Here is a 27447-nt window from a genome sequence, read left to right on the forward strand (position 1 = left end):
ATGCAATGTGCTTAATAAACATGTAAATGACACCAGAGATGCTGGTGTTGCAAATGTGAGCTCCTAACATCTGAAGGACAAAAAAACAGTGAGGCTCATTACATTTTCTTCTCTTTTCCTTTCCTTGATCAAAGACCAACTATGCAATTTATTCTCTGAAAATAAACACTCTTATTTTATACAACCAAGATCCAACTTTTTGTCAGTTACTCTAAATGCTACTTTATTTTCATTTACATTGATTCATGTATATGTCATCAGGAGCAGTGAAAAGAGGCTAGAAAATTCTGATTCCTAGGAAAAAAAAATTCTGAAAACTGAAGTAAAAGACTAAAAAGATCATGGTAGAGAACTTGATTTCAATGTAAATAAATAACATGCAAGCAAAAGTCCTCTGAAATGAAAATTTTGGTAATCAATGTTGCCCACATGGAAGATGAAACGAGGGTGTTTACCTAAATTCTGGCCAGCTTTCAAATATAGCCCTAGGTCTGTTTTTGTGTGACTGACTCCAAGCTCAGATTGGTTTTTATATTCTTAAACAGCTTAAAAAGTAAAACAAAGCAAAACCTGAATAAGTGAAAGGGAAAGTATAATGACCTACAAAGTGAAAGGAAAGTGAAGTCGCTCAGTCGTGTCCGACTCTTTGCGACCCCATGGACTGCAGCCTCCCAGGCTCCTCCGTCCATGGGGTTTTCCAGGCAAGAGTACTGGAGTGGGGTGCCATTGCCTTCTCCAGGGGATCTTCCCAACTCAGGGATTGAACTCGAGTCTCCCACATTGCAGGCGGACGCCCTACCCTCTAAGCCACCAGGGAAGCCCTAATGACCTCCAGAACCTAAGATATTTACTATCTGTTTTATTATCTGGTCCTTTATAGAAGAATTTTGTTGCCCTTAGCTCTTCACCAACCTCAGAAATTATGACAATTTAGGCCAATTCCTAAAAGTCCGAACAACCCATGAAAAAAGAATCACCACTCACTTACCCTGAGAAGTGGGCCCACTGTTTCCTAAAACATCTATTCACATAACATTCTCTACCCATGGAGAAAGTCTTTGATACTGAGTTTTACTATTAAAAACACTGAAGCTAACAATTAAAATAACAGGAGAAAGATTACTTCTCATTCTTCTCATTGATAACTTGGCCACATTCATACATTTCAAAAAATCAGACAACACTGGCATCAAAGGCAAGGAAAAGTGGAAAAAAGCAATTAAACATAACAAGAGCAAGCTCTGAGTTAAAGCAAACTGAGGTTTAAAAAATATTTCTTTTGAAAATATTACCTCCATATTTAACAGTGCAAACAAACTAATAATCACTGAGGTTCATCAGGATGGTTTAGGTATTTTTATATTACTTTGGATTTTAATTTAAAAACATACTAGTTTTAAAGCTGCCATTTACAAACTGAGGAAATTCTTTTCTCTAAATGCTGTTTGAGTTAAACAGATAATACCCGATTATTTTCCACAGTAGGTTCATATGATGTACAGACACTCAATTTGTAAGTTATTTCCTCCAGTGCTGCAAATATTCTATTCTAAGACTAAAATAGCACAGGAAGGCAAAGAAAATGCTACCTCCAGGAAAGAGCCTCTAGAACTAGGCAGCCGGCTTCAGGAAGGAGTCAGCAATTCAGGATGGAAAAGAATAGCATTTGCATAGGCTGTGCCCAGACACCTTTAGCAGATGCCTTGCAGGCAAATTCCTCCTCTTTAAAGCCTGCTTAAGGTGGGATTTAAGGCTCTTATCAATATCACCTTTAGACTCAGACTAGGAGGGCCCCCACCTGAAGGCTCCAGGCTTTAGAAAGCATCAAGGTGGGAGCCCTTCCACAGCCAAAGAAGAAAACCACTCCCAGATCCACCCCTTGTATACTTGTATACCTGGGACTCCCGAATTCCTGGGCTAGACCTCCACAAGGCCCATTCCAGGGAACCTCTCTCCCCTGGGTCCCTCCCCTGGAAGGTGGCGTGGCCTGGCCCTCAGGTCTGGTGTGCACGTTACACAGTCGGTGCATGATCAAGGTGCAGCTGTCAGGAAGGGGTGGGTGGGCCTGGGACATGGGGGCAGGGGCATGCTGATATACCAGACAGGATGCGAGGCTGGGGCGAAGGGAGAGACATGGCCTGCTGCAGGAAGCGCTGGCTCTCCTTCTACCGCTTCTTCCTGATACAAAACACACGAATCTAAGAATTAAAAATGCCAAGCTGGCCGCTCAGGCCACGATGAAGGCATATTTGCTAAATAGGAGAACAGAACATATTTGACTTGGTGGAGGTGGTTTAGTTGCTTCAGTCGCGTCCGACCCTTGAGACCTTGCGGACTGTAGCCCCCCCCAGGCTCCTGTGTCCATGGGATTTCCCAGGCACGGATACTGGAGTGGGTTGCCATTTCCTTCTCCAGGGGATATTCCTGACTCAGGGATACAGGTGGTCTCCTGCATTGCAGGCGGATTCTTTACTGACTGAGTCACAAAAGAACCCCCTTACCAGTTTATTATCTTGATTTATAAACATTAGATATTTACATACACAGTATATGGGTGCCCACTGTCCCCCCATCTCAGAGCCCATGGATATCTGCAGTGGACTTGGTTTTCATGACAGTCACTCCTATACCTCACGCTGCAAAGATATTCTGGTTTTTTAATTTCCTAAACCTCACATTTAAAGCTTAACTGGGATACTTTAAGTTATAAGACTCAGGCTCCCTTTCTGATTTACCTAGTTTTCCATCCATGGGAGGGGGGGGAATTGATCACCATAAAACTATATAAAACCAATCAAATTTCCAATCAGCCCACCAAAATGCCTCCTAGTCTAAAACAGTGCTATTGTGAGGAATGGTTACAGGAAGAGAAGGTTTGTTATCAGAACAGAAGCGTGGGGAGCTGTGAGCTGAGAAGGGTGCAGGTCCTTCTAGCTTACCATCAAAGACAGCTCTTCGTCCTAGAGTACTGGCCTGCCCAGCGCTTTAGTATCCCAGTCACACTGTCAGTATCAACCAGAGCCCATCATTTACTGAGCACTCACTATGGGTCAGGCACTTTGACAGTCCCTCATTTAGCCCTTACCACCTGTGTGGACCACAATAAACTGTGGAAAATTCTGAAAGAGATGGGCATACCAGACCACCTGACCTGACTCTTGAGAAACCTGTATGCAGGTCAGGAAGCAACAGTTAGAACTGGACATGGAATAGCAGACTGGTTCCAAATAGGAAAAGGAGGACGTCAAGGCTGTATATTGTCACCCTGCTTATTTAATTTATATGCAGAGTACATCATGAGAAACGCTGGGCTGGAAGAAGCACAAGCTGGAATCAAGATTGCCGGAGAAATATCAATAACCTCAGATATGCAGATGACACCACCCTTATGGCAGAAAGTGAAAAGGAACTAAAAAGCCTCTTGATCAAAGTGAAAGAGGAGAGTGAAAAAGTTGGCTTAAAAATCAACATTCAGAAAACTAAGATCATGGCATCTGGTCCCATCACTTCATGGGAAATAGATGGGGAAACAGTGGAAACAGTATCAGACTTTATTTTTCTGGGCTCCAAAATCACTGCAGATGGTAATTGCAGCCATGAAATTAAAAAACGCTTACTCCTTGGAAGGAAAGTTATGACTAACCTAGAGAGCATATTAAAAAGCAGAGACATTACTTTGCCAACAAAGATCCATCTAGTCAAGGCTATGGTTTTTCCAGTGGTCATGTATGGATGTGAGAGTTGGACTGTGAAGAAAGCTGAGTGCCGAAAAATTGATGCTTTTGAACTGTGGTGTTGGAGAAGACTCTTGAGAGTTCCTTGGACTGCAGTGAGATCCAACCAGTCCATCCTAAAGGAGATCAGTCCTGGGTGTTCATTGGAAGGACTGATGCTGAGGCTGAAACTCCAATACTTTGGCCACCTCATGCGAAGAGTTGATTCATTGGAAAAGACCCTGATGGTGGGAGGGATTGGGGGCAGGAGGAGAAGGGGACGACAGAGGATGAGATGGCTGGATGGCGTCACCGACTCGATGGACATGAGTTTGAGTAAACTCCAGGAGTGGGTGATGGACAGGGAGGCCTGGCATGCTGCAATTCATGGGGTCACAAAGAGTCGGACATGACTGAGCAACTGAACTGAACTGAACCTGTGAAAGCGAGGCATAGAGAAGTTACCGCCTCTCAGCAGTTAAGTGGCTAAGACTTGAACCTGGCTGTACATGAATTCAAAACCCATTTGAGAATGAATATCTTTAAAAAAATTATCCCCTACTTTTTAAATATAAAATTTCTTTTTAAAAGGGTGGATGTCATATTTCTAGCACAAGAATAAATGGTTGAAAATGGTTATATTAACCATATATCTAGTAAACATAATATATGTAATATAATATATATTTTTGTATAGAAATAAAATCTTCTGGGGATTAGTGTTTTATAAATTAAATAATGAAATATACATTGAGTTTTGGGATATAAAGATATTTTCCTTCTCTTATCTCCTTAATAAGAGTCCAGGGAAAACTCTTAATGATACCAAAAAAAAAAAAAAACCCACACATACACAAAAATTTTCACTCATTTATGCATCGAGGCCAAAGGTAGAATTAGAAAATAATCAGAAAAATGATATCACACACAAAAATGAATAAGCTTAGAAAATGACAATGAAATCATTGCTGCCATTGTAATGCTGTGTGATAAAAGAACTGTCAAAAGCCTCTGAAAAGTTTTTTATTCAGCAGAAAAGAAAAAAGATAAAACCAACTAAAACCTTCCAAAACTTCTGATTTTTACCTAAGTGCTGACCTAATTCAATAGCTTTCCAATGATAACTTGAAAACAGCCAATAAATAACATATTCTTTTCTGGTGGAAAATATTCGTTTCTCGTTGACTTTCACTGAAATCTATGATTAATGGCCTCTCACAACCAGAATAACCACATTCAGCTTTGACAAGAACAAGTCTCATTACTTTTCTTAAGATGTGCTCCAGATATTTGTTCTTTTGGCTCTAAATTTAAGCATGTTGCTCAACTTTTAAAATGTATTACATATTGGATAACCAATCTTAAATTATTACAACAAGAAATAAAAATCCTAAAGTGGCAATATTCCCTGTGACTATGGCTTTGAATATACATATCCCTTAGTCAAATCAGTGAGAGCATGCTGAACCAGGAAGCCACACTTACATTACGCCTTGTTCCTATGGGTTGTGAGACTGCAGAAAGACTTGCTCTTAAGGGAAGTTGCATAATCATTTCTTATTCTCCAGGAGAGCTTCAAGGGAGGGAAAGGCAGGGACTACTATCTGTCAAGGGTAGTTTGGCTGCAATGCTGCCTCAAGACATGAGAATGGATGTCACGGTCCTTTCCACATCAGAATGAGCATCTCTGAAGATGCAACAGATTCGGGCCACTTTCAACATCTTCCCAGTTGCATCACTATCAATCGTTGGCCGCAGGAAGGAGGGGCTGTTCCAATCTCCCTTACAATTACCACCCTAATTATTACATTACACTTTCACAATTTAATCCCTTTATTTGCCTCACTGCCTTTTTGGGGCTAAGTAAGCACCACGGCAGGACGCCCGCTGATGTAGCTAGCAGGATGGCAGGGCAGCCGGAGTGCCTCCCAGCTGCCGGCTACAAGCACAGCCAGGTGGGCGAGTCCAGAGTCTAATCTGGACAGTGACATGTCTGTCTCCTGCTCAAAATCCTTGGAAGTTGCTCTCTCCAATATGGAGTAGAACTGAGCACTAACACGTCAATGCCAAGAACCACCCTGTGCTCCACCCTGGGAAGCTTTTGGTAGCATTTCAGCATCTAAGGAAGAAGCAGCAACAGAATTCCAATTGCTCTGTTCCAGGGATCTCTGGTTAGTAACTACCGCATGACTATTAATAGTTCAGCAACAGAATTTCTTTCTTTCTTTTTTTTTTAAACAACTGTCAGGACATGTTTGCACATAGTCAGTGGTCCTATCTTTAGGACAACATACTGGAAAACATACTGTGGACCAAGTTGTTTAATACTGCCCCCCAACCAAAAACTTTGGTATTCCCTCAAGGCTGGAGACATTTCTAGGAGGAATTTACCTCAATCCACAAACCTCTGGGAACCAAGCTTTCAGAAAACGTGGCTAAACTGAATCTCAAACCAATACACTGCCAGGCCCACAGGAGATTCTCAGTCAATATTTGTTGACCCCAAGTCAATAGTTAGACCCCGAGTTGTGTAAACGGAATTAACAAAATCAAATTACTAACATTTTAAATTTGAGATGCTCTGGAGCATCCATATTCTAATATTGTGGGGCGATGGCTGCTAAGAACCCCCAAATTTGAAGTGTTCTCCTTCTCAAGTTTTGCAATCTAGTAAGTAGGCTGAGGGGGTACCAGTGGTGAAGAATCCACTGCCAATGCAGGAGACATAAAAGAGGCGGGTTCGATCCCCGGGTCAGGAAGGAGGAAACGGCACCCCACTCCAGCATTCTTGCCAGGAGAATCCCATGGACAGAGGAGCCTGTCAGGCTGCAGTCCATAGCGTTGCAAAGAGTCAGACATGACTGAGCATCTGAGCACGTGAGTAGGCTGAAGGGCTTCCCTGGTGGCTCAGTGGTAAAGAACTTGCCTGCCAATGTAGGAGATGCAGGTTCGCTCCCTGGGTCAGGAAAATCTCCTGGAGGAGGCGATGGCAACCCACACCAGTCTTCTTGCCTGGGAACCCACGGACAGAAGAGCCTGGCAAGCTACAGTCCGTGGGGTCGCAAAAGAGGCAGACATTACTTACCAACAAAGCAACAACAGCAAGAAGGCTGAAGAAATATATTCAAATGCCCCAAAGTGAGAGGAAGCTTTGCATACAGACCATCATTGTTTTTACTTACTCACTTTACATGTGATTTTGTATTTCATTTTATCCAGAAGCATTCCTTGTGGTAGGTCTTAATGCCTTCAGTTTATAGATGAGAACAAGGAAATAAAGATCTAGTGGATGAAGGATTTTTGTAAGAAAATGCTAATAAAATATGGCAATGATGATCCATTAAATATGAAGATACAGCTAGGAAAATATTTAGGTAACTCATACGTACTCACACTAACTTGGCTTGTGTTCTTCAGTTAAATCTATGAAAGGCTATGAAAAGATGAGGCTGAAAGATCCATTCTATTACATAAGTTACAATTTCTTGAACAACTGACTTTAACTCTTTAACTGTGTATTCATCAGCCATACATCAAGGAAACAATCACGTGGTGGACAACACAAAAGCAAGTGGAAGATGGACCCACCTGTTCCACTAAGGACACTCACTATAGTTTTCATTGCACCTGGGTGAGACTTGCTCTTAAAAGAAAGGGTAGAAGATAACTCTGTGCCCATAAAGGGCTTCAGAATCACCTTTTGTTGGAACAGTTCGAAGGATTAGAGTTTAACAAACATCGTCTCTTTTGCGCTTTAAAAACCAGGAAGCATGTCACAGTTATTAAACTGATTCCAGTTACGTCCGACAAGAGACCAGTAGATGACAAAGGAGAGTTGCCAGCACTAAATCAGCAGAAACATGGTAACAGGGCTGTGGTTCCCAAACTCTGAGCATCAGTCACCTGGAGGGCTTGGCAAAGCACATATTGCTGGGTCCACCCCCAGGGATGCTGATGGAGGTAATCTGGGATGCAGGATGGGACTTCTCTGCCTTTCTAACAAATCCCCCAACGATGCTGATTTCCTGAATCAGAGCTCACGCTTTGAGAAACACTGCTACAGAACACAGCACAGTACAGGGCAGTGGTTCTTAACCTCCGTTTTACCTGAAGCATTAACTAGGAAGCTTTCAAAATCCCCACTTGCCCTGGCTGCACCCAAGGCCAATTAATTCTGAATTGGGGGGTATGAGCCCAGATATCAATATTATTTTACATCTCCAGGTGACTCCAGGGAGCCTGCAAGATTGAGAACCACTGATACTTGGGAAGACACACTTGTATCCATAACTGATTAAGAAGATAACATTTTGGGTTTGGTTTGGTTTTGGCCACACCACAAGGCTTGTGGGCGCTTGGTCTCCCCACCAGGGATTGAACCTGGGCCCTCAGCAGTGAAAGCGCGGAGGCCTTAACCACTGGACCACCAGGGAATGCCCAGAAGATACATTTCCTAAATCACGGAGCAGAATAGAATCATTGGCGTGCCAGAGGCCCTCAATAAACAAAGATTCTTTCCTTCCTCTATTTTCTTGAAGGTGTACCACAAAGGATACAGATAGGTGAAATGTCATTTTCTGTAAGGATATATATATCTATAGCTTTGAAAAGGAGTTGAGTTTTGTACTTGTGGATTCCTGGTTTAAAGGTCACAAACAAATTTCAACCATAGTTTCTACATTTTTTTGTGGGAAATAACACTGCCATTTGTAAATCTGGAGATCTATGAAGTTTTGGTATGTCATATATGTTGGAGGCATATTTTATAATTAGATATAGTTTGGTAGTTTTTTATATGAATTCACTAAAAAGGTGGGGAAAGTGTGTCTAACCACAGGAAAAGAAGTAAGGCCATAGAAAATTAAATTCGTCTCGAGCGGTGATTCTCAAAGTGTAGTCCCTGGACCAGCAATAGCAGCAGCATCTGAAAATCTGTTAGAAATATCAATTCTCACACTCCTACCCAAGACAGGGCTAATGAATCAGAAGCTCTGGGAGTGGGTGATCTGCATTTTTACATAGACCTCCAGGTGAGTGTGATACTCTAGTTTGAAAATCACTGGTCTGAAATATTTATTATTTCAGCTCTAAGAAGAACAGAAGAGGTAAAAACACAATTTATCCAGGGCATAGATAGGGCTTCCCCGGTGGCTCAGCAGTAAAGAATTCGCCTCCAAGGCAGGAGACAGCCTGCAATGGCTGTGATACGGGTTCGACCCCTGAGTCAGAAAGAACCTCTGGAGAAGCAAATGGCAATTCACTCCCGTATTCTTGCCTGGGTAATCCCATGGATAGATGGGGATGCAAGCATTGGACACAACTCTGTGACTAAACTCCCACCACTACCATCCTGGACACATCAGTTCAGTTGCTATCTAGACCCCCACTGCTCTATTAAGAGCTGTGAGCTTTTAAAACTCCACCCAAAGCTTATTACCATTCCATCCCTGGAGCAGTAAAGATGGAATTGATAGGGAGCAAATGGAGGGGCGGAGTCTATTCCACAAATCCTCCACTATCAATTTTAATCTATTTCTATTTTGTATGCAAGATAGAATTAAGATGGCAAAACTAGATCAGCTAGGACAAGACCCAGGAAAACCAATTAACCAACCATCATGTGAGCGGGAGGAGGGTGGGTATCCAGGCGCAACCCTCACTCACCTTGAATCGTCCTCTTGAAGAATGCCTTGCAGGCTTCACAGGATGCTACTCCATAGTGGTACCCAGACGCGATGTCGCCACACACTAAGCACAGTCTCTTGGGCATCGAGTTGAGCATGTATTCACACTTGGTCTGGGGATCTTCAACGATGGTGCTGGAGCAGTCATCATACAGTTTCCGGACAGGCCCACTGCCTCCGAGGATAGGAGCAGAAGGGTAGAGAGGCGGCGAGTCAAGTCCGTTCTGATGGCCATTCATGGTTGAACTGTAGCTCCCGCTGGCGTCTGAAGAACCACCTGGGCTGTGGTGGTTGACGCTGTCCGTCAGGGAGGCCGGGCTGGAGGGTTCCGTCTTGATGAAGGACGAACAGCTGGAATCAATGTGTCGATCTTTGTTTGACATTCTGCAGAGAAGCCTGAGGCGGAGGGAGATACAAACAGAAGGAGAAAGAGAAGGAGAGAGTGTCAAACACGGAGACCAAAAAGAGGTAGAAATAAAGAGAAGGTGAAACAACAAGAGGAAATGGAAGGGAAGATTGAAGGAAGAAAAAAAAAAAAAAGACAAGAATTCATATGTTAAAGACTTGGCTCCTTGAGAGTGCTGCCTAAGAGCTGGGGACTACACATCATTCGCTAGTCAATATCTCTTGTTCTACAACAAGGTAATCAGCATAAGGGCGTGACAGGGTTACATCAAAGTGCCCAGACAGACCATAAACAAAAGCGCTAAGGGATCCATTTCCTTTCATTTTAATACCTTTCTCTTGGAGAAGCACTGTCAATATCTAAATCAACTCTCTAGATTCTAAATTTATCCACGGAAGGAGAGTAATTTGTAAGGTCTGTATCATTTCTAAAATTACATTTATCCTCACTCTACTTTTCTCTTCCATTTTCTGATGTTGCAATCATTGTCTTATGAGCAGAACCCAACTTTTATTGTCAAGACGGAACAGATGATTCCTCAGCTCTGTAATTACTGTTTGGCAGCATGCTTCCATAAGCATAACCGTGTCTTTTATTGATCTAAGACACATAGGGAATATATCCTCACTCACTTTGCCTCTTCATTTAAATTGCTCTATTTCCTAGACATTGAGCGATAGAAAGATTTCAAGGATAAGATTCTCGCCAATGTTTAAGGATTATTTCCTAGAGCCCACAAAACAGGGAAATGATTACCGGCATCGGTTGATAAATAATGTACATGTGTTTACGTGTGTATGTGTTCATGTGTGTGATCTACCACCGTCAACGACAGGAATCACTAAAAGCCATTTGAGCCTTCAGTCTACCAGCATAAATCTATCTATCTTCAGTCTATCAGAATAAATCTGATATTCTATACTCAGGAAAGTGAGGATGTATCAGATTTTGTCCAGAAAAAATAAGACTTGCGGTGGTCTCTTTTTCTCCCCTTCCTTTGCTCTTTTAACATCATACCTCCTAAAAGGAAATGTGATGAAGCATCTAATCTGACGAACTCTCTCTCTCTTATGTAGAAGAAACAGTCCATCCCTCTTACTTCATCGGACCCATAAGTGATTAAATTTCTGAACAGGTAATTAGATGAAAAGATGTAATTGGTCCTATTTTCTTTCCGGTTAGCCACAGTGCAAAACCCCTTTTAGCAAAGTCTCTAAGAACCTTCTGAGAGCCCACTAGAGGAAGAAGAGGTGACAGTTGAGAAAAAGACTAAGATAATTGCTTCCCAGTGGAAAGCTGATTTATGGGAATCCCACAGGGTAATGGTCATTCACTGGAATTTGGGGGAGTATGTCACAGGATAACCAAAAGGATGCAATTACCGCTTTCCCTATAAATCTAATGATATTTTACCACTGCACAAATTTCATGCTCTCCTCTGGGCACCCCCCTCCCCAAGTTCCCCCGCTGTTCTGTTACTTTCAAAGGAAGAAAAATACGGTTATTTCCTATCGGGGAACGTTCACGGAACGGTTCCAAGAAGGGGGTCTCAAGTGCCTCTAGAGCCAGAATGCACCTCCTACCTAGTAGATTTCCCACTGGAAGTTCTGCGCTGCTTTCTCAAGGAAAGCAAGCTCAAGATGTGAAGAAAACAAACAGGCGGGAGGAATCCACAAAAATACCTTCTTGCTTTCGCCCACCCACTCATGTTGTCCTTTCCTGGAGAAGGAACGAAAGGAAAAAATATCCCCCTTGGCAGCCTGAACCAGGCTTCCGCTCCCTCCCACCTCGGCTGCCTCGTCCCCGTCACTGTTAATGAGCGTTGTAATTAATAGATCGCTCTCCTTGTCTCCAGGCTTGCACCCTGGGCTAAGCACTTTTCCTCAAGTCAACGTTTGAAAGAAAGCGGGTCGGCACTGACTTACAGCAGCCCTGCGAATTCCTTTTAATTTAAAGCACTTACCCCACCACTTCACTTATTACCTTATAATTACCGGACTGCTCGCACATACATTATGATCTTAGACTACAGTTAGAAGTTATTAGGGTACTAAAACACGCTTGCTCCCCTTTCCTCTCTCCGGCACTGAATTTCTCACAGCGATGACAATTAACTCTTTCGCCATCTGCCTGTGAGGCACCATTTTTTCATCTTTTTTTTTTTTCTTTTCGTTTTTCCTGAGGACAGTTGCTTTGAGCTGCTTAATCATAAAACAGATTATGCTTTCTCCAGGTCCTCTTCTCTATCTCTTTTTCTGATTGCCTGTGTTCAATGTTATACCAACTTTCTTTCCTTTGAGCTTTTTCCTCATGGACTTCTAAAATGAGCAGAACTCTTCATTGGGGAACAAGGGCAGGAATCACCCCCCTATTCATGGAAGTGTTATTTGCAAAGTCACCAAATGTTTATGGGTCAAATGCATGTTGTTAATAAGGTCTTTGAAAAATTGGGTATCTCCAGCCAGCCGTTTCCTGGAAAATCTCAGACCCTAACTTTGCAATTATCTGGATGGAAGTAAGAAAATTCACAAAGTTCATGCAGTCAGGGAAGCCTTGGGTCAGTGGCAATCTCTCTTCCTACACAAGTCTGGCCACTGCAGCTGTAAATGAAAGTGAACAAGCTGGATTTGTGCTGTAGGTTTTACAGATTTCTTCTCAGACGTGAACCGCTTCCTTCATGAACACTTTCTGCCCAGTGGAAATAATAATAGAGCTGCCATTTATCAAGTGCTTACTAGGCACCGGGCACTGACCTGAGTACTTTACAAATATTTCCTCCTTTAATCCCCAAGACGGTCTTGTGAGGGAGATACGACTCTTTAGGACACACACCCTCAGACATTATACAATTTCCTGAATGTCAAACAGTTTGGAAGTGGAAAAATCGAGATTTGAACTCAGGGCTGACTCCAAAGTCCAGTGCAAGAAATGTCTTCAAGCCAGCAAAGAGTCTTTCAAGGTGTTCGGTGACTTTTTAAAAAACGGCCAAGCAGGAAAAGGTAGAGATGGCACATACAGAGGCTCTATGACATTCACACTCACCCCTGAGTGCCAAGGTGGCTGAAGGAGCCACCAGCACCCTGGCGACACGGCTGCCCTGTTGAGTCACGCTCCCCAGAGCTTGGAGTGACACCAAAACCGAAGCTGAGAGAACAGAGTTGTCTCCTAATTACTACTTAGCTCATTACACTGAACATTTCCTAGACACCATTACATTATACCCTAAAACTACAGCGGGTCTTAATTCTCTCCCTCTCTGTCTCTGAAATTCTACAGCTCTATTATTCAAGCCTGAAATATTCACAACTATCTATAAATTCAATTGTCAGCTGGTGGGTTTTATTCTAGACTTCACTTCAATCTAAAATTAGAGGCACTAAAATTCACATTAACTCTAAGAGGAATGTAGTGAATAAGACTTTATTTCAAAAGAACACCTTTTTGTCAGAAAGAACCATTTTCAAGATGATGGCTTTATCTGGAGCCAAAGAGAATAAGCCCGGTTCCACATTGTGCTGTTAACGCAGAAATTTTAGGTCACATTGGATTAATAAAAATCTAAATTTAGTTAAGAATTATGAATAGAAATAACATGTGTTGGAAAAATGTGGGAAATATTTATTTTAAAGCCTACGTAGAGTTGCTTTTATTATTTCAAGGGAAGTGATGGGAGGCACAAGGGAAAACGAGGAGTAACTTTCTCAAAATCTTTTCTGAGTGTACACCCTGAGAATAAATCGGAGAGAGAAATAACCATGTCAAGAATAACATTTAGTTTCTGTATAGGAAACAAAATTTGAGGGCTGTGACAGTCTTCTAGAAGCCAGGGACATTTTAGCGCTTTAGAAGGCATTTTCAACACAGTCTGAGATACAGTCTTCAGTATTCTATGCCAATCCTACCTATGTTCTTTCATATAGCCTATATTGTTGTTGTTTAGTTGTTAAGTCGTGTCTGACTCTTCTGTGACCCCATGGACGGTAGCCCGCCAGGCTCCTCTGTCCATGGGATTTCCCAGGCAAGAATACTGGAATAGGTTGCCATGTCCTTCTCCAGGGGATCTTCCCAGATCAGGGATTGAAATCAAGTCTCCTGCAGTGGCAGGCAGATTCTTTACCACTGAGCCACCAGGAAAGACCTTATATTCTATATATGTTCTATTATTTAATATATATATTTAAAGCCTGATGATCATGCTTCCACATAGGAACTTCTTTTTGATTTTTTATTTTATATTGGAGTATAGTCAATTAACAATGTTGTGATAGTTTCAGATGGATAGCAAAGGGACTCAGCCATACATACATACATATATATATGGTTGGAAGAGAATGGATACATATATATATATATATATATATATACACACACACACATTTATCCATTCTCTTGCGACCATCCCTCCCATCCAGACTGCCACACAACACTGAAGGAGTTGCCTGTATTATATAGTAGGTCCTTGTTGGTTATCCATTTTAAATGAGTGTACCTGTCTGTCCCAATCTCTCCCCACCATCCTTCCCCCCAGGCAACCGTAAGTTCTCTAGATCAGTGAATCTGTTTTCTGTTTTGTAAATAACGTAGGAACTTCGTGCCCAGCCTTGCCTAAGGGGCAGCAAGAGTAAAATTTATCTTTGGTGCTAGATACTAGTCATCAAGCAAATAAAGCTTCCTGGTTGCTGGATTATATAAAAATGTAATTTTAGAAAGTTAATTAGTTGTGTGTATAGGTGTGCATGTAAAAGGAGAAAGTGGGTGAAAAAAAAAAATAAGGCTCAGTTAAAGTTGCTGCTGTAGGGGAAAACCAGATAATCTGTAATTAATATCCCATATATATTATAATTATCAAGCTTGATTTGAGAGATGCTACCTAGATCCAGGTAAATGTGTGATTGTGAGTGAACTGCCGTTGACTTTCTGGGCAACGTGTAAGTGTCGAGTGCGGTCTGGATTTCCCAGAAGGGACTTAAGCCTGTGTTCCGCAGGCTTATATATAATTATATGTTATTAACCCTTTCACCAAAATATAAGTTCTTAACAAGCAGCTGCCTTTCGCCTTCTGAATTTTATACCAAACTCGAGTTCTTTGCTATTTTATTTCCCTCCTCAAATATGGTGAATCAGTGCAACACATGTGTACAGGTCTACTTTGACTTTCCCCATTGTAAAATGAAGGCAAGATTTTTTAAAACTTTTATCAGACCTATTTCAGTGACAGACACCTTAACAGCTAAATAGATGACAACAACTATTTTCTTTTCTTCCTTGTCATCCTTAAGGGCCCCAAACTACCCATCATCACTCTAGATTCCAAACATTTTATCAACATAGCTCCCAAATTTTTATGTATTAACAATGAAGCCAGCAAACCTGCAAGTTAACAAATAAGAAGAGAGAAGAAGATAGAACCTGTGACTTTCCTGGTGGTTCAGTGGTTAAAGAATCCACTTCCAATGCAGGGGGCGTGGGTTCGACCCTGATCGGGGACCTAAGAACCTACCTGCTGTGTGGGGTGGCCAAAAAAAAATCCTTAATTCTCTCACTGAGCCAGAGAATTTCAGGGTTGAAATACAAGGTGCTCAAGTCCTATCACTCATCACTTACCTATTCAAAATGGGAACAAATCTCTAGGAACTGGTCAATTTTCTACCAGCTGAAATCACCCGATTATGAATATTTCAGTATTTTTCTTTAAAAAAATAAGAAGCGTTTATTAGCCTGTAGGTTTGGGGTTTTGCTTTTATGCTTTCAGAAGAAAACCTCCAAGACTAAGGCTGCAGACCCCAGAGGCCCAGGCTTCAAAGCCCGTAACCCCAGCAGCTCCCCTGGCAGAGTCTGAGTTACAACTTCAAGCACGCCACTTTACAATGAGCTTTTTTTTTTTTGCCTCCCTGCTTCAATTAATTGCACTCTTGTGAAGTGGCAAAATGTGAATCACTTAGTAACAAAATGGGCACCAGCTGCTATTGTCAGAGAATGATGATGCTGAAGAAAGAGAAAGCAACGGAATGAAGTGTCATGTCAGAAATCAACGGTGCAACGTGTGATTTGAGAAAACATGACTACTTTACAGAGACAGGGTGTCATTATGGCATCACAGTAATACGCTGCTTTGACAACTGCTGGGTCTAACATATCATCATTGCATTAAGGTACACTGGCTTAGTTGGGGAAAGAAGACAGAGGATTTTTTCTTTTAATAAGAAATATCTCCAGGTCTGCCTGGTTAACCCAACAGAAGGAGCTCATTAATTGTAAAGAAAGAACTGTACATCATGATTCACACGCTCAGAAAGATTAAAACATGTGCGCACGTACGCACGCACATACACACAGATATCATTTTAGGTCTTTAATAAACGCTCAGGTCCGTCTAACGCAAGAAACGTCTGCCTAACAGAATCACAAGGATGTAGTGGCCGGTTCTTGATTCTTTGAACAAGTAACTTGTGCATTTAGTCTAAAAGACTCTGTGCAAGCAATACCAGTATGAAATGGCCAAGGTAAAAACCTTTTCAAGTTCCAAAACAGCAAAGTCACGTCACTCTCCAACTGTCCTATTTTGATTTCGCCCCAGTGCTATTTTGTTTTTCTCCTATTCAGCTGGTCACTGAAATTAAATTTTACAACAGTTAAATAAATAAGAAACTCTTAGCAATTTACTCTGTCAAGGACAACAGTAACCCAAGAACTCCTCACAACGCTGGTGCTTGAGTTGCTGACAGATGTAGCTAAGCTGTATGCGAACCAGGGGCTAGCTCCTTCAAACGACACATCAGAGCATCTACTAAGCCAAACCCTTTGCCAATTCTATCAAAGGCTTTACCAAGCAAAGAAATTTAGGACAAAAAAGGAGACCTGCAACTCATTTCTGGTGAGCTGTTGAAAGGAACACACCCAAGAATATAACTTTGTGTGTGAATGTGTATGTGGGTGTTCAGTCACTCAGTCATGTCCGACTCTTTGAGACCCCTTGGACTGCAGCCCACCCGGCTCCTCTGCCCATGGAATTTCTCAGGCAAGAATACTGGAGTGGGTTGCCATTTCCTCCTCCAGGGGATCTTTCCGACCCAGGGATCCGACCCACGTCTCCTGAATCTCCTGCCTTGCAGGTGGATTCTGTATTGCTGAGCCATCAGGGAAGCCCTTATATAACTTCATACCTAGGGCTAAACCATGACCAGGAAGGACTTCGTTGAAACTCTATCTGCTTTTAGGACTGCAGAGTTCAGTGATCTTTTCTTATTCAATTTTCCTCTGAAACTAGGTCTGTCAACTATCCTGGTATAGTCACTGAAATGCCACGTCCTAGGACTCCCTCCATCCCAGACAAACCAGGATGGTTGGCCACGCAATTGGATGTAGAGAAATACCTATAAAACCCTGTGCCTCTCCTTCTGCCGTTGTACCTAAAACAAAGGAAGGGAAATGGATTATATTCCTTTTCGGTAAAGAGAAATGTGGTAATAACACCAGGGGTGTTCTAAGTGTATGGGTCAGGAAGTGCCAGCATCCTTATCTTACTGCGCCATACCAGCCAGAGGTCACTGCCCATCACCATGTACTATTTTGGACATAGGAAATCCCAACTGCTTCCATTTGTATTGCCAGGTGATTTCTGATGCTTCCTGGTTGATAAACTTTATTAATGGGAAAAGAAACGGTTCTGTGATATCACAGGATGTTGCTCATTATGGTTGTTGACAGTTTCTGTATTTAAGGATTCGATCTGATGCAGAGGTGTTTAGTAGTGTAATTCATCCTTAGCTTGTTTTCCTGGACCTATTTCAATCTGGGGGTGAGCATCCCTCATTTATAGCTCTAAATACAGTAAGTGAGCTACTGGCAAATCAATAAAACTGTTAAATGCATAATAATGCAGGGTAATTGCATACATGATGCTTTGCATTATTAACTGTCTGAGCTTTTCTTTAATATAATGGGCACTCATGTAATATAGAGCAGCTATAAGTCTATAAAATATACACAGTTTATACGAACCGTGATTCTGCTTAAAACTCCGGCTAATCACCTACATCAGCTTTGAAGGAAGACTTCTCCACTGCCAAGTCCAAATCAATTCTTATGACATTACTTTATAACTAACATGATATTTAACTGATGATGGCTATTAGCTATTATACAGATTGCCTTCAAGGACCGAACAGTAGGGGGAAAATACCACTTAGTTTAAACAAACTTCTGCCATGTAATCAATATTATTGAGGCAAATTAAGTGTCTTAACAAGTGTGTATATTTGCCCTAATGCAGCTTAATTAACTCTATCCTCACCACTGCCCAAGTCCTGGTCACCTATGGACGTCAGAAGATAAGAAATGTCTAGTTAGAAACTCAGATGCACAACAGATGCAAAACAAGCATTTTTATCTCCAGTCTCTAAAAAGACTTCTTTCTTTACACATGGTACTCTCCTGGGACCCAAAGTCAGAGGCCAGGAGGGCTTTAGAAATGTGTACCCTATGTCTTGATGTAGGAAATGTCCAAGTGTTGACCAGACTGCTATCCCCAGGCTACAGTGAAATAGCCCTGGGCACAAGGGGGAGACCACTACCAGAAAAAAAAGAAAAACAAAAACCAAAAAAACCCTAAGATAAATCATCAAAATGAAGCTTAGGATATATGCTGAATGTAACATTTATTCGCTCTTAAGAGATTTACTACACCATCAGCAGACCTCCTCTGCAGTAAGCTTTCTAGAGAAAGGAAATCGTCTCCTCCTTCTACAAATCTCTGGTCTTTCAAACAGAAATATGGATCAATAAAGTTTGCTTGTGTTCAGACAATTCCGTTTTCAAGCAGTCAAGGAGTACACCAAAGAGAAAAAGCGGACACAGCAGTGGGGGGGACTGACAGCTAAATGAAGACCTCCTCACAGCATCTAGCTAGAGGAGAAATAAACAGACATTGAACTCATAGAAAGTCTATGCACTGATCTTTACAAATTACAATCGAATATAGATGCTTTACACACACACTGCAGTGATGGAGTTCACAAATCAAATCCAGGTCAATGAGAGAGCTCAGGCTGTCTGAATCTTCCTTTCGTATTCTCTTTGCTACACTGGAACAGGAAATAAGAATGCTATCTGGAGCTGATGTAAGGATACTGAGATCATAGTATTGATGTCACCCTTTACTCATTAAGAAAATGTTTTGTAAAAGCGATTACAATGACCAATAAACCAGCTGCCTCCATAGAGATAGGCCAGTTCCTTTGGAGTGGAACTCTGCAACATCCCCGGAAACCAGGTGAATCACAGTAGCAAGAAAGCCAAGATGCTGAGAAGGAATCCTTGTTGAAATAAACGTTGCTTTGTGTTTATAGGGACATTTGTGTCTTAGAGGGAGAGTCACGGTACCACCGCAGATAATAAACCACATCTTTTCCTGCTGGACAGCAGTTAAACTATATTTATACTTTTAACTTAATAGCTTAGTCTGCAGTAGTTAACATCTGGATGCAAAAGCAGCTGTCTGGGGTGATGTATGAGAGCAGGGGTTACCATGATGTTCTGTTGGTATCAGGTGTTGTTCAGCTGAAGTAGGAGAGTAGGGGGAGGGATGGGAGAGGTAACAGCTAATTATTAATCCTAAGATTCCTTCCTCTGAATTTTTTCTTTTAAAAAAGCATGTCATTGAGCTAGCTGCCTGAAGAGAAGGTGAAGCTTAAAGACCCAAGCCACTATTTGCAGGCAAGGAATAATAACATAGATACACACATACATTTAATTCAAGCCATAGAAGTGACGAAGGATTTGTTCTGTAGCAGAATGGATTTTGTAAAAGGGATTATGCAGCAGTGAGACACCATCCAGCGAAGCCAATGGAAGCCACCGAGGGGCCAGGATTTCAGATCCGGAAGGACCCACTTGTGGTTTGTCAGTCAAAGATCCAAAGACAAACATGCAGAGAAAAATTTCTAAAATCTTCTCAGTTCTGGAAAACTGATTCAAAAATGTAGGACACCAGAGTTCCCACACTATGGCTGTTTCTCTCATTTCTCAGGAAACCCTGCCTTCTTACAGGGCTGGAGGGAGGGGGAGTGTGCTTCCAGGTGGGGGTCTGGGGCTGAGTGACCTAAGGCAGGCAGCTAAGGCATTCTGATCCTCTATCTTCCTTCTTACTTGTCAGATGGGAAGATGTGCTGAAGTGCTTTCTAAAATAACTCCTGCCCTTTAAAATATATATATATATATACATATACATTTTACTCAAATAAAACCCACATGGCTTGTGACTCAGATGAGACCTGAAAGCAAGGGATACTGCATGAACATGCATTTCCCAAACTTCTGTTTGTTTCCCTGACTGCTATTGCACTCAGCCACTGTTGAGGATCAGGGCAGTGCGTGCATGTGCTCTGTGTGTGTGTAGGAAAAAGAAAAAGTACTCCAACAACTTGCCACATAACAATGCAACTGCAGCAATGACATTCAACTGAGTAATCCTTCCCAGTGGGTGACAAAGGGACAAACAGATCCGTGATCATTTGCGGGAATCCGGGGAGCAGGAATCTTGTTTTTTTTTTTTTTTTTTCTCCCCTAGAAATGGTTCTCTTTTTGCTCATTACGTTTTTGGTAGGAGGCGTTGGCGGAAAGGGCAATTCCCTGCAATCAGTGTCTAAGTGAATGTTTGTCCCAGTGTGTAACACCATGCTGTCAGCAAGCAGCGGGGAGTCCTTGAGTTGTTACTACATTTGATTTGACTGCCAGTAGGAAGCTTCATTTCTACCAACTGTTAGTTGCTCGCTCAAAGAATCTTCTCTTCATTTCAGGAGTGATTTTTTTCCCCCTTTCTTCTATTTTCTTTTCCTTGATAGGTCATGAGTCCAAACTTGCATTTGGACACAGGCAACTTTAGTTCTTGTCTCCAAAGCTGGTCAGACCTGAGGGTCTGGCTGTAAAGAGTCCAGCCAGTATGTTCAGAATTTCGTGTCTCTCATTTAGATTCTCTGCACTTTAATTCAGATTTCCTAGATCACCATAAGGTCAACACAAACTGGTCTGGCCACATTGTGGACACATGTTTTTACTTGGCGGGGTTTATTTTAGTTGATGAAGCAGACATTTCTGCAGCTCTTATCAACCAAAAAAAAAAAAAAAAAGCCTTGTCACTCACCTTTTCCTGCAATTTTGTTCAACTATCTGCTATTTTGGTGACTGCTTCCGACACCTCTACAATTTTTCTGATCTGATATCTTTACTACTTCCCATGAAAGCATCTCTCTTCTAAAATAATGATTCTGATAATTAGGATTCTCAAACAGTACCTCTGACAAGAACTTCTGACAGTGAAAAGCATCTTTAGAAACAACAAAAGCATATGATGAGTAAAAATGATGGGGGAAAAAAAGAGAAGGAAAAATTCCTCAGAGATACGATGAAAATTCAGGCTGAATGGAAAAGTAATTAACACGGAAGAGCTAAAACTGTAATTAAGAAAAATTTCATTACAGGGAGGCAGGTGAGTCCGCTTTTCTGAATATGACAAGGGGCTGTGTTAAAATAAAATAGAGGCAGGTTTCGGGGAGTGGAGCAGGAAAGCCATGTCTTTAACCAGATCAAATTCTCGAAATTGGCTGTCAAGACAGGATTGTTGTGATTTATACCCGTCTATCAAGTGCCCGAACGGAGAGACAGAGAGGAGAGAAACAAGCTGCTGTCGCTTCCATTCGCAAAGAACCTTTAATTTCCACAGCACCATCTGTTACCAAATCTAATTCACATTCCCCCTTAATCTGGTTTAGTTCCATAATACTAATTCTTTTCCAACCCCTAGGAACACAAACCACCAAAAAAAAAAAAAAAAAAAAATGGCTTTGGTTCTTGGTGAGTGAGAAATTGAATATTATAGAGTTAAGGTGTAAAGGCTCCGTGGCTTAAGTGAATCATGCTCTTCTCCATTAAAATGTCTTCCTGGTAAAGGGATTTGTTTTCAGCCAATGCAGAGATATGAAATTGTTCACATTTGGGGTAAAAAAAAAAAATGCTGATATAAAAGTAGGCCGGGGACATGAAAGGAGAGGTTGTCATAAAATACAATTGTTGTCAAGTTTAGTCACTTTCAGAACTGGCTATAAAATCACTTTGTCATGGTTTTCACATAGAGAAAGCCTGAAATTGTACTTTTGTTAAGGAAACTGAGAATGATGTATATATTCAGAAAAAGTAGAGAAGGCTGGGCTGGGGGTGGGGGAGAACCTGAAGGGAAACCTAAGGAAATGAAAATGGAAAAATTTTATATATAATTTAAAATAAAGAGATGTATGTCGGTAAACACATGTCCATCTCCCCCAGTCTGAAGTTTGGTGAGCACAGACTTTTGATCCAACATCACTTCTGCTCTTAGCCAATGTAATAACTGGCATTCACCATAATGAAAGCTGTGGAGCTATAAAATTATAAAGTGCTTTCTGCATCAGAGAAAGATTAAACTATCCTCAGTAAAGACTTAGTGCTAAATGTATTTTACTGCTTTCTAACTCTGTGAAAATTTGTTATCTCTAAAGGCAATAGTACATGAAGATCCATAGGCAAACTTTACAAAACGAGAAGAGACACTGTCTGAATCCTGGGGTGAGAAGTTTTGATTACACATTAAGTCAACTGGCTCACTACCTCATTCTTCTACGAACATTAGAAGAATCATCCTTTTGTTCTCTAATCCAGTCACTCAGAAGAATAGCTGGTCTATGTCATATCTACCACTCAGTAAATCACTGGCGAGGTTATGATCAAAATATTTTCATGACAGACATAACTGTAAACCAATAAATACATGTTTTATAAAAAAAACACCTTAAAAAAAAAAAAAAAAAACCTTAACATGTAAAATTGATCACTGAACTGGTAGTATCTTCATACTTGATTTAAAAGATATCCTAAATCTATTACATAAAGATGCATTTTCTAGGAAAGATTCTCTCACTTTATGATAACACCTTCTGATTACCTAAGTAGATATTTTCAACTACTAGCAATAAGAGCCTGCTTTTTAAGAAATGTGGTAGATTATGAAAGAAGATAAATCATTCATGACATTGTAAGAAACAAGAAAAGTGGAGATGAGAATAAATATGCTTATATATGCATAAGCGTGTGCACATACACACACACATATATATCTCCTATAGAAACATCAATGGATGTTATACATACATATAAATGATTAGAGATTCTAAAAATGGTTTAATAGGAAATAACACTTAGTATTTTCAATATTCATTAAGGAATATGCTAATCCTGACATCCCTAAATTATACAGAGTAATTTGTATTGTATAAGTTTTAGAGTTTCTATTACAACTGAAAAAGAAATTTTTGTTTTCTTCACATTCATAGGAATTCACAAGACCAACAATACTAAATGCTGGTGAGGATGTGAAGCAACTGGAACTCTCATACATTGCTGGCAGGGTACAACAAAGTACAGCAGTTCTGGAAAAACAGTTCGGAACTTTCTAATGAAGTTAAACATACACTTAGCACATCACAAGAATTCACTCTTAGGTACTTACTATCTAGTCTCAATAGAAGTTATCTATTTATCAACAGAAGTATCTATTGATTCCTATGCCTCGCTGTTGTTATTTAGCCACTAAGTTGTCGCCAACCCTTTTGCAACCCCATAGACCGTAGCCTGCCAGGTTCCTCTGTCCATGGGATTTCCCAGGCAAGAATACTGTACTGGATTGCCATTTCCATTTTCAGAGGATCTTCCCAACTTAGGGCTCAAACCTGTGTCTCCTGCATGGGCAGGGGAATTCTTTACTACTGAGCTACCTGGGAAGCCCCAAGTCTTAAACAGGCAGACTTAGAAAATTCTTCATCAACACCTACCTGTACTTTTGATTGACACATAAGAACCCAGCGAGTCAGGGAAGTGAGACAGATGACTTATTTAAGGACATTAAGAATTAAGAGGTAGAACTTAGTCCAAATGCGAGGTTTCCAGTTCTGAGGTCAGATCTTTTTCTAACCTATGAACAGGACAAAGGATGAAATCAAGATTAGGCCCATAACTCGTGGACACAGAGGGGGAAGAAAAGGGTGGGACAAATTGAGAAAGTAGTATTGATGTGTATATACTACCGGGCTTCCTCAAGGGGTCAATGGATAAAGAATCTGCCTGCGATGCAGGAGACACAGGCTCTATCCCTGGGTCAGGAAGATCCCCTGGAGGAGTAGATGGCAACCCACTCCAGTATTCTTGCCTGGAGAAGCTCATGGTCAGAGGGGCCTGGGGGCTACAGTCCACGGGGTCACAGAGAGTTGGACACGGCTGAGTGACCAAGCACATACACAGCTGATTTACGTCTCTATACGGGAGAAACTAACACAGCACTGTAAAGCGACTATCCTTCCTCCAACTTAAAAAAAAAAAAAAATACAAAAAAATATTCAGTTCAGTTCAGTCGCTCAGTCGTGTCCGACTCTTTGCGACCCCACGAATCGCAACACGCCAGGCCTCCCTGTCCATCACAAACTCCCGGAGTTTACTCAAACTCATGCCCATTGAGTCGGTTCAAGGTCAGGAGGGGCGGCTGTGAGAAGATACCCCTCGTCCAAGGTAAGGAGCAGCGGCTTCGCTTTGCTGGAGCAGCCGTGAAGAGATACTCCACATCCAAGGTAAGAGAAACCCAAGTAAGATGGTAGGTATTGCGAGAGGGCATCGGAGGGCAGACACACTGAAACCATAATCACAGAAAACTAGCCACTCTGATCACAGGACCACAGTCTTGTCTAACTCAAAAAAAATTAGGCCTATAATAAATAAGATTCTATTCATCTGAACAATAAACACCCCTTCATATTTTATTTTTTAAACACATGAAATATTTTTTACAGTAAACACCAAATAATTCCATGCATCCACGTGCACATTTGGGAAGTAAAGAAAGCTAACCTGAGTTCACTCCTCATGTGTCTTCCTCCAAAACAGGGCTCACGACAAAATGGCTCATGCAAATAGGCAAAACTGGAGCCGTGATGCAGTCATGTGTCATTGTTAAGTAACTCATGATGGGCTTTTGAACATTTTTGGTTTGATTTTTTTGACATTTTACTTAAATTTCAAATATTTATTTATTTATTTGGCTGCACTGGGTCTTAGTTGCAGCACATGGGATCTGCAATCTTCACTGTGGCCTGCAGGATTTTCAGTTACAGCATGTGGGACCTAGTTCTCTGACCAGGACCTCTGCACTGGGAGTGCAGAGTCTTAACCACACTAGAGAAGTCCCCCTGATGTGTTTTTGCAACAAGGAAGATTATGGAAATAAGGAAACATTAAAGATTTAAAACATGGAAATCAGAAAAAGAGGGGGAGTCATCTAATTTTTTAAAATGTCTTTTAGATTATCAGTATAAACACAGTAAAAAAAAAATAAAAGAGTCGGGGGGAAAAGTGCAATATATAAAACCAGAGTAGTTAAAATCATGTATTTCAAAAGAAATGTCTAATTCTATGGCGCTTTCAGGAAAGAAAACTTGCATAGTGACTTAAATCAATTTAAAAATGATTTCAACACCAATTTACCAGATGCTCCTCAAGTAGGAAGATGGGGGATGATGTTCCTTAACGGGAAGGAAAATAAATCACAGAACACATTTCTTCCCTTCTTTAACTTACATACACATGAAGGTTACAGCATTCAGTACTTAGCCAAGGAGAGATGACATGATTGTACAGCTAATTCATGTTTTCCTGAAAAGAGGTTTCTGCAAAATAATAAAACTGTGTGAAATAAATAAATAAAACTGTACATTCCTAAAGATGAATTCAGCCACGTTTATCTCTGTCAGTGGCTCCAGACACACCCTACAGGTCAACAATCCTCTTCCACCCTAAATCTCACTTCTCCCCACCTTGTACCTCTTGCACAAAATGCTTTGTTGTTTTTATTTAGTCGCTAAGTCCTGTCCGACTCTTTGTGACCCCATGGACTGCAGCCTGCCAGGCCCCTCTGTCTATGGAATTTCCCAGATAAGAATACTGGAATGGGTTGCCATTTCCTTCTCCAGGGGATCTTCCCAAACCAGGGATCAAACCAGTAACTCCTATACTGCAGACAGATTCTTTGCCGCTGAGCCACCACGGACCCCCCCATGCAGTGCTTATTGATTTGTAATTCTTCCTACCAACCAGCTTTCCCTTTTCGCTGGAATGCATTTCTCCTTTCCTTTGCTCCAACATCTAGTCAGCTCCGATTCATTAATAAAACTTCTACTGAGTTATCACATTTCCAGGAAGTCTTCCCAGCACCACTTTCCCTAGATATTCCCATAACTCCACCAGCCTATTTCTACAACCACACTTAACACATTGTCTTTCCTGTGGATACTTATGTTTCCATCCCTCCACTCGAGGAGGACTGTACACTGATTTCTCTTCCTAAATTTAACACTGTGCCTGGGCTAGTGAATGAATGTACAGAATGTGAATTCACATCTGCAAAAAGTAGTGGACTTTAAATGTTGGGTTACAATTTTTTCCTTTTTTTACTTAGAGTGTTGTTCATACAATCTGAAGAATCTGTGAGATAAACATGAAACATAGAAGATCTATTTTTCTATCTCCTTAGGTCAAAGTAAACCCTTTAAGAGATTTGATTGAAACGGAACAACCTACAGGATGAACTAGTAAATGATTATAAGATTTTTAATTAGATACCTTGGCTTTGAGTTCACCAACATTGTCATTCCTTAGTGCCAAACTAACTTCGGGCGCTGAGATGTTATCTACAAACCTCAGTTGCTGAATCTGTTAAATGGGAGCTATATCTCATAGTACAGGAAGTGTAAATAATTGTTTGCAAAGGCAGTATTGAATTCAGAAGGATATCAATGAGTAAGAAGAGAAAGGCCATTTTAGGATGAAGGAGGATGATCCAGAAATGCAAGGGAGGCTCAGAGAATGAAGGAGGGAGAGGTTCTGCAGAATGAGATAGGGGATCTGGAATCTGCTACAGATTGAGAAAGTAGGTTGGCTGGACTGTGGAAGGTTTGAAATACTATGGTATGCACATTAGATGCCATTTTATAGGTGATGGGAAGCTACTAAAGATTTCCAAGAAGAAAAGACATAACCAATTTTGTGTTTTTATTAAACACAGTTTTGACAGCAGCAATGTCCATGTCATTCATCCCTATTGTTTCAGGCATATCACCTGATAAAACAAACAGACCAGATCTCTGAACTCAGTGTTTAAAGGCCAACTTCGGAAGCTATTCTATCTGGCCAGATAAAGGATGAGAAGAACCTGAAGTGAAATGGTAGCAAAGACAATGGAAAAAAGAGGAGGCAGACATTATGAGCATCATGAAAAGAGTTTTCTCCACCTCCAGTGATCCATAAATAATACATGAGAATTGATCAAGCTAAAATGATTTTAACAAAGTATACATACATATATATATATATATAATTTTTTTTTTAATAAAGTAAGCTCCAATAATTTGGCCACCTGATGTGAAGAGCTGACTCACTGGAAAAGACCCTGATGCTGGGAAAGACTGAGGGCAGGAGGAGAAGGGGATGACAAAGGATGAGATGGTTGGATGGCATCACTAACCAGTAGACATGACTTTGAGCAAACTCGGGGAGACAGTAAAGGACAGGGAAG

At 41.1% G+C, this 27447-nt stretch overlaps 1 protein-coding gene across 10 annotated transcripts in view; it reads right to left on the reverse strand.

The window, feature by feature from the left end:
- Window positions 1–27447, reverse strand: part of ESRRG (estrogen related receptor gamma) — a 674948-nt gene that overhangs the window by 184925 nt on the left and 462576 nt on the right. For all 10 annotated transcript variants that reach the window (XM_043924185.1, XM_043924176.1, XM_043924177.1 and 7 more), the window contains one exon: window positions 9378–9793. In XM_043924185.1, the coding sequence (XP_043780120.1) occupies window positions 9378–9780 (403 nt within the window). In that variant the 5' untranslated portion in view covers window positions 9781–9793. The remainder of the gene's footprint in view (window positions 1–9377; window positions 9794–27447) is intronic.

Source organism: Cervus elaphus, chromosome 14 (genome assembly GCF_910594005.1).
Source record: "Cervus elaphus chromosome 14, mCerEla1.1, whole genome shotgun sequence".
Lineage (NCBI taxonomy): Eukaryota > Metazoa > Chordata > Mammalia > Artiodactyla > Cervidae > Cervus > Cervus elaphus.